The sequence below is a fragment of the Hoplias malabaricus genome, chromosome 16 (assembly GCF_029633855.1).
Source record: "Hoplias malabaricus isolate fHopMal1 chromosome 16, fHopMal1.hap1, whole genome shotgun sequence".
Lineage (NCBI taxonomy): Eukaryota > Metazoa > Chordata > Actinopteri > Characiformes > Erythrinidae > Hoplias > Hoplias malabaricus.
In genome coordinates this window covers 17,007,583-17,025,150 of record NC_089815.1, presented here as the reverse complement: position 1 = coordinate 17,025,150, position 17,568 = coordinate 17,007,583, and the positions used below count along the sequence as shown (strand labels likewise).

The 17,568-nt window shown below is 37.7% G+C and overlaps 2 protein-coding genes across 5 annotated transcripts in view; both read left to right on the top strand.

The window, feature by feature from the left end:
• The window catches only part of arhgap45b (Rho GTPase activating protein 45b), a 32,139-nt gene extending 28,442 nt beyond the window's left edge, over positions 1–3,697 (top strand). For both annotated transcript variants that reach the window (XM_066647613.1, XM_066647612.1), the window contains exons 22-23: positions 1,089–1,194; positions 1,385–3,697. In XM_066647613.1, coding sequence (XP_066503710.1) covers positions 1,089–1,194; positions 1,385–1,641 — 363 coding nt within the window. In that variant the 3' untranslated portion in view covers positions 1,642–3,697. The remainder of the gene's footprint in view (positions 1–1,088; positions 1,195–1,384) is intronic.
• Positions 3,698–4,890: 1,193 nt separating this feature from the next.
• Positions 4,891–16,810, top strand: gpx4a (glutathione peroxidase 4a). Of its 3 annotated transcripts, none has more exons than XM_066647548.1 (7): positions 4,891–4,939; positions 11,920–12,014; positions 13,570–13,714; positions 15,010–15,161; positions 15,714–15,738; positions 15,973–16,032; positions 16,453–16,810. In XM_066647548.1, the coding sequence occupies exons 1-7, from the start codon at positions 4,913–4,915 to the stop codon at positions 16,483–16,485; spliced, it is 537 nt and encodes a 178-aa protein (XP_066503645.1). In that variant the 5' UTR covers positions 4,891–4,912; the 3' UTR covers positions 16,486–16,810. The 3 variants fall into 3 exon arrangements, with proteins under 3 accessions (XP_066503645.1, XP_066503643.1, XP_066503644.1); XM_066647546.1 differs by lacking the exon at positions 4,891–4,939 and adding an exon at positions 8,661–8,818; XM_066647547.1 differs by lacking the exon at positions 4,891–4,939 and adding an exon at positions 11,544–11,691.
• Positions 16,811–17,568: the final 758 nt, after the last annotated feature.

Here is a 17,568-nt window from a genome sequence, read left to right as displayed (position 1 = left end):
TTCAAATTAAAATGAAGAATGCTTTGGACCGTTGTCCGGAGATCATTCTCAGTGGCTAGAGTGACATAAAAGTCACATGAATTCCAGTCTGGCCGTTCAGACAGTCGCATTGCTGCAGATCGGATATAGATTGGATCTCAATACCACATATGAAAGTGGCCCACATCAGCCACACAAACAACACATTTGTGACACATATGTCGAAACAACTTTTACCTGCTGTGTGAACGTAGTCAAAATGGCAAATAAAGATCTCGGGGGAAACACTGGTGTGTGTGTGTGTGTGTGTGTGTGTGTGTGTGTGTGTGTGTGGGATGAGACCTTTGCCTCCAGTGGTCAAGGATAGTCTAGTGGACAAGCCCTTGACTGGCTTTTTACCGACATGGAAAAAAAAATAAATCAGTGCATTTTAACTAAGTGACATTTACAGAATTTCCTGGTTACTTCCTGGAAGCAGTCACATGACAGTATGTGAATTTACAGAAAGACATAGCATATTTTGGGTTCATATTTAAAAGCATATTTTTGTGTCTAAATGGGTGGTCCAAACGTTTTAACAATACATACTGTATGATCGACTCTGATCCCTTTTCAAGGACAAAATGTGGAAATACAAGTTTAAAAAATGGTTGTTGTGGTGTTTATATTACATTGGAATTTTTAACTGAAAAATAATTACAAAACAAAATATGTGAACAAAAAAATTGTCCTATGTTGCTTGTTCGGCCTGTTTTATCTGTCTCATAATTTGGCTTTATAGTTTACTGGATCTGGGCTAGGGTTAGCCTACCAACCCACAAACTGAAATAAGAAAAACCAGTCAGTCTTTAGTGGGTTAAGTCAGAAAACACGAGAAAAAACAAGGTGTTCTGATTTTGTGCTTTTTACATTGAGGTGCCCATTAACTTTAACTAAGTTGCCATTAGCCTGGGTTAGAGAGGTCAAAATCCCTGTGCCAATAGGGTGTGGAACAGTTGGAGCTGCATATTCTCTGAAATGATGAAGCATTTCTATTCCCAAACTAGTCATGCAACATGGAAAGCACTCTGTATATTAAGGCAGCACTAAATTACATTGTTGATGTGCAGGAGAGCAGTGTGGATGGAGAGGACTCTGGGACAAATGATGGAGATGAAGCCGATCACACAGAGGAACATGGAGAAACTGAGGCAACGAAGATTCATGAGGGCCATGGTGAGACATACTAGAATATCTGAATATTGTTGTCATTTTATCATAAGATTACGAGTGTGGGCCGACACATATCCAATGTCCTTTATATACATTTCATAATGAATAATATATAGCAGTTTCTGAATTGTTTTCATTTAATGTTTATCGTGTTCAAGGGATTGTTTTATAAATGATTGTGTTACTTTAACAGAAGGCTCCACAGGCACATTGGGTTCTCTGGAGCACAGCCTGGACTCAGACTCTGAGTTGGACGATGAAGCAAGAGCAGAAGCACAAACCCTCAGCCCCACAGACCAGTATAATATCGAGGACACTGCCCATCCCCCTACAGTCACTGATCATCACAGTCCCTCTGGCTCAGACAGTGAGCCCCCTGCTCTACCTGACAGTGAGCCCCCTGCTCTACCTGACAGTGAGCCCCCAGACCTCCATAGTACAGAGGAGTAGGAGGCAGCAACTCACTGACCTCACTATTACACCAGTCAACCAAATGACGCATCCCGTATCCTTACTCAGGTGAAAATGGCAGTGGCAGTGCACTAGAAGAAGTAAAAAAGTTTTAATATGAGCTTCAGTAGATCTGTTTTTTTTTAATAAACATCAAGTACTAGTATATGGAGGACTGAAAATGACATAAGAATGAATTAATGAATAAATGTTTAATATATATAAATAACTGAATAAATATATATATTTTGTCATGATAAAGGACATATTAAATATCTCAAATCTGTTTTTATATTTTTAAAAAATCAGCTTTAATTTGAGCATATGTTTATGTATGTATTTCAACATTTATTTATTTCTGCATTTATTTATATATGTATTTAATTATTTGTATATTTCTGTATCTCTATGTTAATTGGATGTGTGGTCCTAACCTACCTCTAAAGCAGGATTGGTCAATTTGGCAAAGTAACAGCTCAGTGGCTCTTGTGATTTACAGATTTGAGATATTTAAGTATGCTCACACAATTAACATACAGCAGACATATACAGAAAATAATAAAGAGAAATATGGAAATACATAAATGTAGAATTAATAAGTAAAAATATTTTTGAATGAACAAATAAATACAGAAATAGCCTAGATTCAATTTGATGTATGAAATTATAGAAATAGATTCAGAATATATATTCAAGTATGTCCTTTTTAATGACATAAACCTTTTTATTATTTTTTAAATATATTTATTTCTATATTAAAGTATATATTTGTGTATTCATTAATTTATTCATTCATTTTTATTTTCATTTATTTTTTTGTCCTCCAGACTAGTAGAGGTGCATGGTATGAACATAACTTATAATGTGTAACATACCTAATAAATAACAGGCTGTGAGAATACTCATTGTCCATTTGATTAGGTCAACATACCAAACTTGCCACATATATATATCACAAGGTTTCTGGAAAAATACCCTATCAGCTCTTCTGTAAACCCTGGTTATAAAAAACATACATCGTTATATTTGAGGTCATTTTGAGGGGTTTAAAATGAGTTCTGCTTTATTTTGTTGGATTGAGCCAAACATCTACAGGAACTCATCTGGAGCATTTGCATCAGGGCAATGTTCTTACCAACAAACCAATAAGATCAGTTAAGGGTCCCTATGCAAATTAGACCTTTTTATCAGTACTGGCAAATGTCAACATCAGTCCGCAGTAACAATAGCTATATTGTGTAGCTGTGGGTACTAGAGCAGTGAAGTGCTGTATTATAATGATCCAGGTGCTGTTTGGAAGCGCTTTGTCTTCTGGATGATATTTATGGGGCAGTTTATTTTACTATAACTTGCCTCAGGAATTTTTTTTTATAGAGCAACATATCAATACCTTTCACAACATATGAACATGTTTGAAAAAAATGGATATTTAAGCGATTTTAATACTGTTAGATGGGAAGGTTGAAAGTGAGTTTTATTCTTTGGTCATTTCAGTTTTCATTTAATTGTATAAATTTGCGAAGCTTTAGTAGATCGCATGCTTTCTGTACTTGTAGATGCAGACTGGGTAAAATATGTTCATAAATACTCTGTACTGCCAAATAAATTGTTTTATTATAATTTTAATAAAAATGATTCTTTAAAACCTGACACAGGGGATATGGGTTTCTACTTTTAGTTTACATATGTATGTTGTGTTTAGGTGGTACGGTGGTGCAGCAGGTAGTGTCACAGTCACACAGCTCCAGGGGCCTGGAGGTTGTGGGTTCGATTCCCGCTCCAGGTGACTGTCTGTGAGTAGTTGGTGTGTTCTCCCCGTGTCCGCGTGGGTTTCCTCCTCGTGCTCCGGTTTCCTCCCACAGTCCAAAAACACACGTTGCAGGTGGATTGGCAACTCAAAAGAGTGTGTGTGTCTGTGTTGCCCTGTGAAGGACTGGCGCCCCCTCCAGGGTGTATTCCCACCTTGTGCCCAATGTTTCCAGGAAGGCTCTGGACCCACCACGACCCTGAACTGGATAAGCGGTTGCAGATAATGAATGTTGTGTTTAGTAAAATATTGTTACCTCGCTTTGGGCTTAGATACTGTAGACAAATAAAATGCAGATGATTAATATTATACTTGCTTGTTTTTTATATACAGGGAAAGACAGAAGTCGCAGGACACCCTTTAATTTCTTTGATATGCTACATGACCACCTTCCCATTGGAAAGACTTGACCTTGATCCAATATGGCAGCTTTCAAGATGGTGGCTATGTTCCGGACATAACCTAAAAGCCCCCTCACCCTTTACTTGCTGGGGTATTCAGATAAAAGGGTGTCCTGCGGCTTTTGACTCGCCCTGTATTTACAGATAATTGCTATATATCAAAAGTGTAAATGGTGGTGCTCTGGCAATTCCATTAATTATATCGTAAAAGGCCATTATAATATTTAATCGATAAATTCAATGTGCAACATAAATGAATACAGAAGTGTTTGAAATATTCATGCCAGACCTAGCAGATGCTCTTTCATTTCTAGATCGTGTTTGTGGTTAATCATATTCCTATGGCCTTCATTTAAGCTACTGTCAGAACTTGACCTCCTAAATCTAACGCTGATATTAGAATATCAATATTATACTTGCAAAACTTACATGCAACAAGCAATACAGTTACAGTTAAAATACAACAAATGAGACATTTTTAGTTGAGAGTAATCAGTCCTAGAAGGTTATGACAGTTCCTATCTGACTTATGCAGGAAAGCAAGCTTGTCAGAAACATAAAATAATTTTTTTTACTGAGAGAATTTCGAGAAAGGGGTCATGTAGGGTAACTATAGGGGAAATTGATATATATTCACACTTAATTACTTTTGAAAGAGTTCTTTTTCTATTTTCTTTGACTCGATTTATAACACTGATTACAAATCAAGAGTTTTAAAAAATTCTGTAAAAATCAAATGCCATAAAAAGTTCTCTGTATGAAGCAGATCATTACATTCAAAATCTCTCGTTAAACATGTAGTTTCTTGTTCGACATATATATTTAAATTTGTTTATTAAACACTCTACAAAAGTTTAACACCTGCTTTATATAAGTGGATGTTTAATAGGTTACTCATTCTGTCTGTAAAGGCTTGATTGGGGAGGAGTTTTATGGAAAGTAACCAAATGTTAACCTACCCTGACCAAACTTCATCAAACAAAGGTGCAGTGTTGGCTTAATTTAAAACAAGAGAACAGTGTGTGGTTTATATTCCCCAGAGGATGTTGGTACATGAAACTTGATGGCTTTCCGAAAAAGAAGAAAAAAGGTCAGTGGCTTCCATTCTCTACCTTCCAATGCTTTGCATTTTAGCTCCTTCACAATACTTTATTAAATTTGATAACTGTGCATTATAATGTACTTTTGTAAAGGATGCAGATTTAATTCAATACAAATCTTTTGTAGGAAAAAAAACCTGCTCAATTCTAAAAGATAATCCATGCTGAAGGTTGCACAGGTACAGGGCTAATGCTGATAGAACCTTAAGTGATGACTTAATCTCACTTTTTTATTTTTCAAAGATGTAGCTCCAGTTCATTAGGTTTCATCATTTTTTACAATAATAATAATTTTAGCCAGTACTTTAGCAGATGCATGTTACATGCCCCAGCCTTTGATCATCATCATATGTGCTAGATTTAGAGCTCTTATAGGGATAATGTATAGAAATAAGAGGTTGATCTCTGTGCTTCCAGGTGCTTAGCACCAGATTTTCTGCCATGGGCACAGTGGTTTGCCAGGTGCCCTCCCCCCGCCCCCAAAACCGGTAATAGACTTCTCTACAAGCATACACTGTATTTATTGGATTATGACAGCAGAAAAAGTTAAACTGAAAAAAAAAAAGAAATGTGGTTTTAAATCATTAATGTGGGTTGAAATAAAAGTGACTTGACACGTAATCAGCTGTGTACATACATTTCTAGTGCATGATTTTATTTTAAAACCAGAGAATAAAACAATGCCTCAGAACACAACAGCAGCAGTATTAAATAATTCTTCAATATAATTCTTGTTATAATTGCAAAAGATTTACTACTTTTTTTGTGTTTTTTTTTTTTTTTTTGCTTTTTTGGCAGTAGTTAATCCACCAACGACGCTCTGGCCGTGAAGTTCTCTCAGGCCATACTTACTATACCTCAAGAATTTTTAAGCAACTCTGTGTCTGCGTCTGCGGTCAGATCCAATTCAAAATTTGGGTGCCAAGGTATGTTCCCTTGTGCGAGGCAAATTTTTCTCTTGGCATGCAAGGAAATTATAGTACCACTAAAAAATTTTACTTCTCCTGCACGAGTTAAATTAGATAATGATTAATCCTGCAGTTTTTTCCAGAGCATGGTTAAACAGCCGCAGGGCTATCAACGCCGGTTTAGGTCAGTCTATAATCGTACTTTAATTTCAACACATGATTTTTTTGTTTATCAAGTTAATATTAATTGTTTAGCACAACGCAATTGTTTCACTCTCAATTACAAACATTTAATGAAAAGCACTTGCCAATATCGCAGCATAAATTAATCCAAATCAGAGTTGGAAATTCTCACCAGCACATGGGCAACCTCATGACAACAAACAGGAACTTTAACTTTAAACAGTGGGTGCCAATATGTATTGAATTTTTAACTTCCTTTGTAGTCATTACTGTGTGCTCAGGTACAAGCTGAAAAAAAACAACAACATATTATGTTAACATAAAGGTTCAGAGCAAAATGTTGCAAACTAGATATCAATAGAAAGCAATAATTGTTGTTATTTAAACGCCATTAAACAAAGAATCAAATATATCACCTGCCAGAAGTGTCATGCCCATCTGTACTACAATGATGGATCACATGATGTTCTGTACTTGAATTCTTGATGGTCTTTATGCCAACATTTGGTTCATCTGTGTGTGATCAGAGCACTGTGGTTTTTTTGGGAAAATATAAAAGTTGGGTGGCACGTTGGCGCAGCAGGTAGTGTCTTAGTCACACAGCTCCAAGGACCTGGAGGTTGTGGGTTCGGGTCTGGCTCCAGGTGACTGTCTGGGAGGAGATTGGTGTGTTCTCCCAGTGTCCGCATGGGTTTCCTCCGTGTGCTCCTGTTTCCTCCACTGTCCAAAAGCACACATTGGTAGGTGGATAGGCGACTCAAAAGTGTTCATAGGTGTGTGTGTGTGTCTGTGTTGCCCTTTGAAGGACTGGCCCTGGACCCACTGCAACCCTGAACTGGATAAGCGCTTACAGACAATGAATTAATGAGCAAATTAATGAATAGTAAATTACATATTTTGTGAAATATATGAGCCCAGACACTAAAGTGGAATTCCACTGATTTGTGTGAACATGTGAACCCAATAAAAGCAGTAAATACACAAAAGTTATTATAAAAAATATTTTATGAATATGATGCCTGAAATACTATTTTAAAATTTTAGCATAAAATATATGTTTCAAATTTTACAATGAAGTGAGTTATGGAGGGATTTAAAGTGAAAATAGTCCCCAAAGAGGACTTCTTTAGTTAGACTTACTGTTTATTGATCACGGTATTACATCATGGCCATTTCTTATGAAAATTAGAATAGACAAATGGGTTCACTGGTGGGTTTGGATAATAAATATAATAACTGTATTTGTGAAGACTTCTTGACTGTTTTTGTTTCAGCACTGAGAGACTTTGTTTACAGACTAAAGGCAGGTGTTTCCTGTTAAAATGTAGTGGACTTACTAGGAAAAAGATAGGGAAATAATTCTTGTGTAGTTTATCAGCTTTGTCTAACAATCTAAACATTAGTTATTTTTTTTATGAAACAAAATTGAGGATCCCAATAATATGAATTCTGTAAATCCATCCATCCATCCATTATCTGTAACCGCTTATCCAATTTAGGGTCGCGGGGGTCCAGAGCCTACCTGGAATCATTGGGCGCAAGGCGGGAATACACCCTGGAGGGGACGCCAGTCCTTCACAGGGCAACACAGACACACACACACTCACTCACACACTCACACCTACGGACACTTTCGAGTTGCCAATCCACCTGCAACGTGTGTTTTTGGACTGTGGGAGGAAACCGGAGCACCCGGAGGAAACCCACGCAGACACGGGGAGAACACACCAACTCCTCACAGACAGTCACCCGGAGCGGGAAACGAACCCACAACCTCCAGGCCCCTGGAGCTGTGTGACTGCGACACTACCTGCTGCGCCACCGTGCCGCCATTCTGTAAATCATCTTCAAAAAATGTTTTTTGTTTAATTATCCCAATTCATTACACCATCACAAATTATGAATTTATAAATGTAAAAACAGTCTCAAACAAAAAAATCAGACAACAAGGACAAGGCCAGGACTTTTAAATCAGCAAATGGTGGATTGAGTGGAGAAAATCTGAAGCCACATTTAAGCCATTTGGCTTTTCTTTCTTTAAGACATTCTTTATAACTTTACTATAAAAACCTCAAAAACTGTGGTGATTATAAAATGTTTTTGAATCTCTCACATAAACAGTCTGTTAAGACAGAATTAATTAAATAATTTATCTAAATTTAATACAAGAACTCAAAATAATTCACTAATACAGTGCAATTGCTGTGTCTAGTATGTGTAGCAGGCAAAAGAAAATGTATTTAATATAGATTTACATATTTTACAACAATTTATTAAAATCATATTATGTATTTATTTAACTATTTTCACCAACAATTTAATAAATCTGTACGGAGTTATAATGGACGGTTCAATACCACAGTTAATCCACTCTTGTTAAAAATCAAACTGCTTTATTCAGAATTTAAGATGCAGTAAGCTCTGTGTGGAAATGCCAGAAGATTCACACTATGTAGTGCAGATTTATTATACAGTGGGACACATTTGTTGATGTTAGCTGTGCTTTTACAAAAGGAGCTTGGGGTATCTCTAATGTTGTGATCTGCTGAATAGTGGGCTTACTGAAAGATTTAGGATTCTTTCCAAATCTGTTACTCAACGGTCTTTGGGAAGAAAGAGCTTTTGTTTTTCGACTTCTCTGCCTGGTCCCACACCAACAGGCTGATGTAATTCCCCAGTCTAGTAACATTTCTGGAGAAGAAAACTGTAAAAATGCAGTTAATGTATCATGTTTGGTTCTTCAGCACTCTGGCTGGCAGTGGAATATTGTCAGTGAAGGTAATGTACTTGGTTTTAATGCTGTTTTTACAGTATTTGTTAGTATGATTTGCCACTAGTAGACTTCTAGACTACAATAGTCTATAAAACTTTGTTAGCTGTAGATTTTAGCATATAAAATGGATGTGGTGTACATTGCCTTTAAAATATTATTTGCTAGCCTCTCAGTTTAAATTAGACAGAGTTAAAACATCTTGGTAGTTTTCATGTTACCACTCATCAATGTTCTCTCGCTACTCTTGTTTAGCTTTTGCAGCATTTGCAACAAGACAAATCATGTGAGCTGAAAATGTCCCTTCCTAAAGACATTATAAAAGTATCTGCAGGATTAGTAGGTTATATTAGAAACTCAATGAATGCCCCTTGGATGAGCACTGGGAATACTTCTGGTATCATCCAGTCCTGCCAATTTTTTTAGCCAGGGATTTAGCCTTACAACACATTTTACCATGACTACCTCGCTCATCAGAAACTATTGTAGCTATTATTGTTATCGGATTTATATTCTAATAATGATCATTTTTATTTCTGCTGAATTTTTAACATGGTTTTTGAGATTCCAGATTTTTTTATTTGGTCAAATTCTGCTATGTGAACTTACAAACAGTATCTTTTTCAGGCGTTTTTCTATGAATGGGGTGCAAACGTTTGTGTATATGTGTATCACACCGATAGAAGTACCCTAGTAACTATGGTACCACATCAACCAATTGTCAACACCTTAGCAAGCACGTGGGACCACAGCAACCACCTAGCAACTCCCTAGCAACTACCTGGAACACCTTAACAACCACCTGAAATACCATAGGGGCCATCCTAGCAACACATGGGAACCACATATGATGTGCAAACATTCTATATTTTGTTTAATATTTGTAACCCACTTTTCTAAATGTTCAGCCCAGAATGGACAAAAAGAGATGCTAATAAATAATAAAAAAGATGCTAATAAAATATATAACATTTTTAAAACATGCCCCAAAGTCATCCCAAATGCAGTTACAGATTTCAAAAGATGCTTCTATCTTCAAGATTGTGGATGTAGATATTCAACTGAGTCACACAGCTTGCATAATCTCCATAGACAATATGAAACTAATTGGGAGGCTCTGGAACAGCTTGGTGGCACAAGAATTAGTGTCGCTGTCACACAGCTCCTGGGTCCTGGGGTTGTGGGTTTAAATCCCACCTCGGGTGACTGTCTGTGAGGAGTTTGATGTGTTTTCCTCGTGTCTACATGACCTTTCTCTGGGTCCACTTTCCTCCCGCACTCCAAAAACACATGCTTGTAGGTGGATAGACTACTCAAAAGTGCTCTTAATGTGGGAATGTGTTCCTGCTTGATTCCAAATGGGCTCCTGAGCCACTGGGAAACTGATCAGTATAAAGTGATTGGAGAAAATAAATGAATAAATGGAACAGTGGTAATGAGTTGTAGATCACCATGTTTAGTGCTGGGCGATATGAGCGCAAATCAGTATCATGATTAATTGTACATTTTGCCACATTTATTTTGACCCTCATAGTTCAGTGATGAGGCCTGTACTGTAAAAATGCTCCAGTATTAAAGCCGGCATATTTTTTTCTAATGCTGTTGGGAGCTTGTTCCTCTCTTTTTGTTTGTTGTGTGATTGTGCTTTGGTCACTTACGTTCCATCTTAATTATAGACAGAACACAGCACGTCCAAACCACAGATGCTGTGTTTTTCTTTGGTACTAGCTGCCTAAATCGCTTGATCATTCTTTGCATTTAGGTGGGGACATAACAGAATAAAAATAATTGCTATAATCGATATAGACAAGATTATGTTGTTTAGAAATTCTGAATGTCGATTTCGATTATTTTTCAATGAATTGCCCAGCCCTAACCATGTTCAATGCCTAGCATCACCTGGATGGTCAGTAAGCTCCTCAAACTGTGAAAGTGGAACCATTTAGTCTGGACAAAAATAGAACATCCCTCTATATTAGGGATAAGTGGCAGTGGCATTATACCCTTCAGTACCTGACATAACTTGTGTTCATGTCTTTGAAAGACATCTAATTATTTCTAAAATGTTAAAATAATTCATTTAAAGCCTTCCCAGAAAACTACTAGGAAGTATATTACTGCAGTAAACCTCCCTAATAACTCCCATTTGTTTTCAGACAAAATGTTGGATGAGCAGGAAATCAAGATTTTGTTCAACCTTGGCTAAGATATGCTTATTCAGTTACTGTTGCTTGACTGTTGGAGCTTAAAGTGTGAGAACCTTGGCCTTCTGACCCTTGAAAGATGTTAGTAGAGCAATTATGGCTGGTTCTCCATGTTTTAAAATTATATGACTAGGCTTATTTAGCCAGCTGTATATGGCTTACAGTTCGAAAGTACTGAGGGTATAGCAGCAGTGCATGGAATTGCAGTGTATGATTCTTATTCAGCAATTATTGAGGCAGCAGCTCTGATATCTCTGCTGTTATCAGCTCTCTCTCTCTCTCTCTCTCTCTCTCTCTCTCTCTCTCTCTCTCCTCTCTCTCTCTCTCTCTCTCTCTCGGGTTGTGTAAGACTGACACAAGTGCCCTATGTTCACAGTGCATTCTTTCAGATAAACACTGCATTATCAAATACAGAAAGTTCAGATCCTCTCTGTCAGCATAAAAGAGAACAGTGAGAGAAAAGAAACAGCCTCCTTGCCAGGTTAATGATTATTTAGACCTCTATAAATGAAAAGAACCCTGGTCCTTTTAGTGAGAGAGTGGGTTACTGAGTGTTTGAAAGTGTTATAGAGGAGCACATAGTGCTGTGTGCCGCATGCTGTTTCAGTAGCCACTGAAACAGAGCCATGCATTTCCTCGGCTCCGCTGTCATATTCTCCATCGTGCTGCAGGCAATGGTAAGCCATTTAATAAATATGAGTACAGAGAGTAAATTCTGCTTATTAGACATTTAATCGATCCAGTTTTCACACACTGTCTCAGGGGCTTGTCCAGGGGAACCTAACTGCTTGCGTTTGCTGGAACTATATATTTATTTTGTGTGTGAGAGAGCAAAAGAGTGAATATGTTCACAGATATTTATCACTTTATGCTTATGTTGTTTCTCTTGTTCTTTTCTCTCCCAGTCTGCGCAGGTGGAGGACTGGCAGTTGGCCAAGTCTGTTTATGACTTCACTGTCACAGATATTGATGGCAAAGAAGTGTCCCTAGAGAAATACAGGTAAAGAGATGTGATCATAATTTATAACTAATATTTCAATCATATAATATCTTATATTAAAATATGATTATGAGGGTTGTCAAATCTTTTTACAGATAGTATTTATTAACTTAACTTGATAGGACTCACTCATGTAAAGTTGTATTTGAACCAAAGAACAAGAACTGTGTGTATGCACCACTTGGTTTTAAGCTGATTAGGCTGGAATTACAATCTTGCTGCACAAATATATGAATTATTTTTATTATACTGTACAAATACTGGGTGGCACGGTGGTGCAGCATGTAGTGTCGCAGTCACAAAGCTCCATGGGCCTGGAGGTTGTGGGTTCGATTCCTGCTCTGGGTGACTGTCTGGGAGGAGTTGGTGTGTTATCCCTGTGTCTGTGTGGGTTTACTCCGGGTGCTCCGGTTTCCTCCCACAGTCCAAAAACACACGTTGGTGGATCAAACATTGGAGGGGGTGCCAGTCCTTCAATGGGTGACCCATTCACTCGCACATTCATCTACCTACATGTGTTTTTGGACTGTGGGAGGAAACTGGAGCACCCGGAGGAAACCCACGTGGACACGGGGAGAACACACCAACTCCTCACGGACAGCCACCTGGAGCTGGACTTGAACACACAACCTCCAGGACCCTCGAGCTGTGTGACTGCAACACTACCTGCTGTGCCCCATCCAAGTAAAAAAAATCCAAAAAACATAATTGTGGGTAGAATGGCCCTTCCTCTCCCCTCAATGCTCAGCATGATGCCAGCAAATGTGTTCATTTTTTAGCTAAAATCACAGAATTTACTCTTACAAGTATGTTGAGCTTTCTTGTTTCAGATTGCTCTGACGTAGCATGTTCTGCTCCTCCCCCTCAAAGCTTGTTACTTTGGCTCATGATTAGATATGGCAGTGACAAAAATTGTTGAGAAAAATTGTGTGAAACTAAAAACTGAAGGAGGACAGCACAGTGGCACAGCAGGTAGTGTTGCAGTCACACAGCTCGTGGGGTTGTGGGTTCAAGTCCCGCTCCAGGTGACTGTCTGTGAAGAGTTTCTGTTTGTCTGGTGTGTTCTCCCCGTGTCTGCCTTGCGCCCAGTGATTCCGGGTAGGATCCAGACCCACCATGACCCTGAACTGGATAAAGTGGTGACAGAAAATGAATAAAAAATGAAGGAAAATTTTAGGTTCAGTAAAAGAATTTTTAGCGATATGCGTGAGAAACACTGACTGCCATGTCCAATCAGCTTTAAAGTGAAAACTACCAACGGCATCTGGCAGTTGGTCAGTTAGCTGCAGCTGTAAAAATAATACAAAGAGAACGAGGGAAAAACAAACGCACACCAGCAAAGCTTACACACAGAAACAGCACTGCATCATCTTATTGATCTATTTAGGTCAGCACACATAGTCACAGTCACATGTGAATGCTAATAAATATGTAATTTTAGAGCAGAACTTTCAGGCGCAGGAATAATAAAAACAATATTAAATTATCTTCAGTGTAAGTTTTTTGTATTATTTTAATGAACACATTTCTTGTTGTTATTGACTTTTATTTTCAGGGGCAAGGTGCTCATCATTACTAATGTTGCTTCCAAATGAAGCAAAACCCCCGTAAACTACTCTCAGTTTGCAGAGATGCACGCCAAGTATGCTGAGAGAGGTTTACGCATCCTGGCCTTTCCATCCAACCAGTTTGGAAATCAGGTAAAAACGTGTTCCTCAGGCTTCCAAAGACACACTCATTAGAGAATATTCTGGGGGAAATAGATGCTTTACTAGTTACCAGGGAATAAACAATTATTCATAGTGTTTTAGTGTTTTAATTTCTAACTTATATTTCCTATATAAAATATAACTTATATAGGAAATACAGCTAAACATACACTCGTTTTATTGATAGTCTGTTCACAGTGCTTATGAAAATATGCAGCCACAAGTGAACCGATGTGTTTTTCTAGTTTGAATATGCAATACTGGTATCAGCAAAAAAATATTTTTGAAAGAATGTATTTGTGTTTCCACATGACAATACTTGGCATGTGTGTTTACCATAAAGGTTATAATTACTGAGACTTCAACAGGATTAAACTGGAGATCTAATAATGACAGGTCAAATAGACCACTGTGGCTTTAATAACTACATTATATTGAAAGTTTAAATCACTGATTAAAATCTCCATTAAACCTTCTTTCATTTTAGATGTAAAATGAAAATAGCATCTCTATTAAAGGGCAGATTTGAAGGAAGGAACAGCGTGGATATTGCTATCTGAATATGAAAAATATATCATCACTGTCCAATGGAAAACGTGTATCTCCAATATAGCAACTTTACAGGAGAAGGAAAAAACCTTCTCAAATTTCAACGGAAGTCAGTGTAAATAAATTTTGTTCCAAGTAATTTGGAGCATTTCTATTGGTCCATTCACTATGAAAATTTCAATGTGAAGGACAGCTGCTCTGTTCAAATTATGTAGCAATCTGACAAAAATCTGAAAAACGTGTTTCATTGGACAGCGAAGATGTGTCTAAACGTATTTTATTTAATCAATATATTATTATCAAAATTATGGACATTGACATTAAAACAATAATTTTAAAAGTAGTAACATAAATTCATTTATTTTTTGTAACCACTTCCTCCTGTTCAGGGTCATGGTGATTCCAGAACCTACCATAAAACCACTGGGCACAAGGCAGGAACACACCCTGTACGAGGTGCCAGTCTATTATAGGGCTTCACACACTCCCAACTCGAAACAGTCTATTCACCTACCATAATTTGTTTTTGGCTTGTGGGAAGAAACCAGACCAACCAGCGAAGAACTCATAAAATCCCCTCACAATTACCCAATTCGGGATCTGCGTACTATCTGCATCACCACCGTGCCAGCCCACAGATATTCCATGATAATATGTTATTTTTACACAATACAGCAGTGCACCTTTTGATATGCTGCAGTAAACTGTAATGGAATGGTTTCCTCTCTTTTTATCAGGAACCTGGCACCAACACACAAATCAAAGAATTTGCCAAATCATACAATGCACACTTTGACATGTTCAACAAGATTGATGTGAATGGGGTGGGTGCTGATCCTCTGTGGAAATGGTTGAAGGAACAGCCCAATGGCAAAGGATTCCTGGGAAAGTAAGTCAGCACTATTCATGTTTAAAATAATTGTTAAATATGTTTCTATTATAAACATTCATGCATATCTTTCCATTGCCTTCACTTTTAAACGAGTGGATCTTTTAAACAGTACTGAGATTTATTCATAATGTTGTGATAAATTTAAGGAATATGTGATATGTTGGGTTCTACATTTGAACATTAGGGTGTGGCTTCTCAGACAGGGTTTAAGCCTTGTCTTGGAATATATCCTCCTTTCAATGGAAAATCACAATACAACATGTGGTTGAGTCCAGGACTAGGCTTAATCCCTGTCTGGGAAACCATCCCTAGGTTGATGAGTCTTAGATTAAGATTTAAATATTACACTTTGGCATGGTACAACAACCAGTTTGAATGTGGTCATCTTTGTATGATGTATTGACTAAGCACAGAGAAGTGACTTAATGCAACAAAGTGAGATGATGCAAGTGATCATTTTCAAACTTCATCATTATTTATTCCACGTTATTATAGTGACTAAAATCCATACTGAACTCTTAATGGTAAATATCTTTCTTTCCTTTCTAGTGGAATCAAGTGGAATTTCACTAAGGTATGTGTATTCAAATCATTTAACTTTTATATGCTACAGTCTGTATATGGATCCACACTTCAGTTCTTCACACACACAACTACATAACTTGGATATGAGTTACATTCTAACTACTGAAAAAGAATGTTTTGTATCTACTGTGTTTTGTAGCACTCTCAATTTGTTCTTTATGTTTGAATAGTAACTTTTCTGGCTAAAAAAGTAATCATGAGTATTTATGTGATATTTGTACAGTTCCTTATTGACCGTGAAGGCCAGGTTGTGAAGAGATACTCTCCACTGAGTGATCCAAGCGTAAGTAAAACCTACATTCTTACTTTCTTTACCAATTCTGTGCATATGGTATTGAACCCTTTAGCACAATCTTTGACATTGTAGCTTCCTGAATGTACAAATTCCTCCACTTCTGATTCAGAAACTTGGTGATTTAAGTGCAACATCCCATCTAGAAATAAGTGCTGGTCTAGGAGTATTTTATTAAGATAGGATACCAATACATCCTTATATACATATAACTTGAAATGCACACTAATTCATACAGCTATTTTGTCAGTGAGTCAAATAAAAACATTTAAAAAAGTGAAAGAAGAACATTCAATGGCTCATAAACCAACCTTTGTCTGGTTGGAGGTGTCGAGCAGTGAGTGCACTGCACATCCCAGTGCCTCATAAGCTCTGCTGCTATTTATGCCACTATCTGTCTGTGTATTTCAGGTGGTGGAGAAGGATCTGCCCCAATATCTCTAAGCTCTGCATCAGCGTCACTTTAATTCAGAAAGCCATTTAGTTCCTCTTGTCCATTCCCCATCCTCTCCTGTGGACTGCTGGATGTCAAAGAGGTCATGCCCATGGATTTATGAAGGTTTGTCTGTAAACCCGTACTGCGGAAAGGACAGACCTGATGCATTTGGCGTGCAAATCCTCCTGGGAGTGGCACCATTGCACAAGCAGTCAGCTGGAGTGGGGCCCTATTTCCGTCTCTCCTCTAATGCTTTCATACAGTGAAATTGATTCTACTGTAACTGCAGCAAGCTGTTTCTTCACAACAGTATTTCTTAATAAACTTACATTTTTCATCATACGTCTAGATGAATCCTTTCCTTATTTATACCTACAGTTCTTGTTTTATTATCAAGTGTTTAAAGACATTTTAAAGTGTCACTATGTAAGCCTGAACACATGACCATCTTTCATGGTGTTTGGGGCTTACCAGGTATCACTGGGCCCAAGGTAGGAACACACCATTGACAGGGCACCAATGTGATCACAGAGCATCACACACAAACACAGTCATACCTAAGGACACTTTTGAATACCCAGTACAAATGCCAACATGATTTTGTACTGTGGGAGGAAAACAGTGCCTGGAGGAAACCCATGCAATCACATCAAACCCTTACCAGATGATCTGAGGTGAGGACTGAATCCACATCCCATGGACCCTTGAGCTGTTTGACAGTCACACAGTTGTGGATATTCAATCACAATGTAGCATACTCAGTGGCCATTCTATTAGCAACATCTACATTTTAGATATAAATTAATTCATCTAAGTAATTTGATTAACAGAAATATACAATAGCTCCTATACTAATCAATATGTTCCTCATAGTAAGGACCACTTCAAAGCAGGTATTATTTAGTTGGTGGATTATTCTGAGCACAGCAGCAGACAGTGTTTAAAAACTTCATGTGCACTGCTGTGTCTGATCAATTTGTATCACCTTAGTACACTAACATTCCACCACCATGTCAGTGGCATTGCACTGCTGAGGAATATCCTTGACCTACTGTCGTGGTCCTGACGGCTGAAGAACAGGATTAAGGTTG